The sequence below is a fragment of the Brassica oleracea genome, chromosome C3 (assembly GCF_000695525.1).
Source record: "Brassica oleracea var. oleracea cultivar TO1000 chromosome C3, BOL, whole genome shotgun sequence".
Taxonomy (NCBI): Eukaryota; Viridiplantae; Streptophyta; class Magnoliopsida; order Brassicales; family Brassicaceae; genus Brassica; species Brassica oleracea.
In genome coordinates, this window is record NC_027750.1 from 15282166 (window position 1) to 15283044 (window position 879).

The 879-nt window shown below is 39.1% G+C and overlaps 1 protein-coding gene across 1 annotated transcript; it reads right to left on the reverse strand.

The window, feature by feature from the left end:
• On the reverse strand, positions 1-636 carry LOC106329966 (pentatricopeptide repeat-containing protein At1g10270-like). The gene has a single exon (XM_013768553.1). The coding sequence runs from the start codon at positions 634-636 to the stop codon at positions 1-3; it is 636 nt and encodes a 211-aa protein (XP_013624007.1).
• Positions 637-879: the final 243 nt, after the last annotated feature.

An 879-nucleotide genomic window follows, 5' to 3' on the forward strand; every position in this document is an offset into this window, starting at 1 on the left:
CTAGGGGACAAAACTTGGCAATACACTTGAGATTCGCATCAACGGTAAGGTTCGCGATCCGATCCGTTCAGCATCATCGAATCTTGATCCATTAGCATAGGCATGACGAAAAAAAAATAAAAGAAACAATAATACTACAAATCCAATGATGACTTCAAACAAAGCAACTGCTTCAGACATTATTCCTTGCTCACATAATCTACTAATGATGTTCCTGTAACAAAGCTGTGAGTCATTCACGGTGTTTCCAACTCGCTTAAAAGTATTGACTGCCTCCTTAAACCTCGAGTTCGCGAAACATTCGTTGACCATGATGTTACATGTCTCTGCATTAAACTGATTGTCCAGCATCCGATCAAACAATGCCCAAGCTTCTGTTTTCTTGTCGTAGTCAAGAAGAATCCGCAGAAGAATGTTCCCAGTAACTGGGTTCATTACGAATCTCTTGCCTAACAAAGACGTGTACCACTTGATAGCTTCTTCATCGTTACGTTGTTTGAACCAATACTCAATGAAAGTAGCAGTCACCATCGCGATTCCATTGTAATCCTCGTCGATGATAAGATGAACCAAGTCGGCAATTTCATCGTCCGCAGACGAGACAACCCTTTGTTTCAGATGTCTGAAAACGTCCATGGCGGTTTCGAGTTTGCTCTGATCCAAAAGCCCGAGGATCAATGACTCACAGCTTTGTTACAGGAACATCATTAGTAGATTTTGTGAGCAAGGAATAATGTCTGAAGCAGTTGCTTTGTTTGAAGTCATCATTGGATTTGTAGTATTATTGTTTCTTTTATTTTTTTTTCGTCAGATAATTATAGTGCCTCAAGCTATTTATCAAAAAAAAAAAAAAAGGAAAACTTTTAAATTCACCTCCTC

Excerpts from the sequence above, each read along its gene's own strand:
- LOC106329966 (XM_013768553.1), bottom strand. The coding sequence starts at position 636 with ATGGACGTTTTCAGACATCTGAAACAAAGGGTTGTCTCGTCTGCGGAC.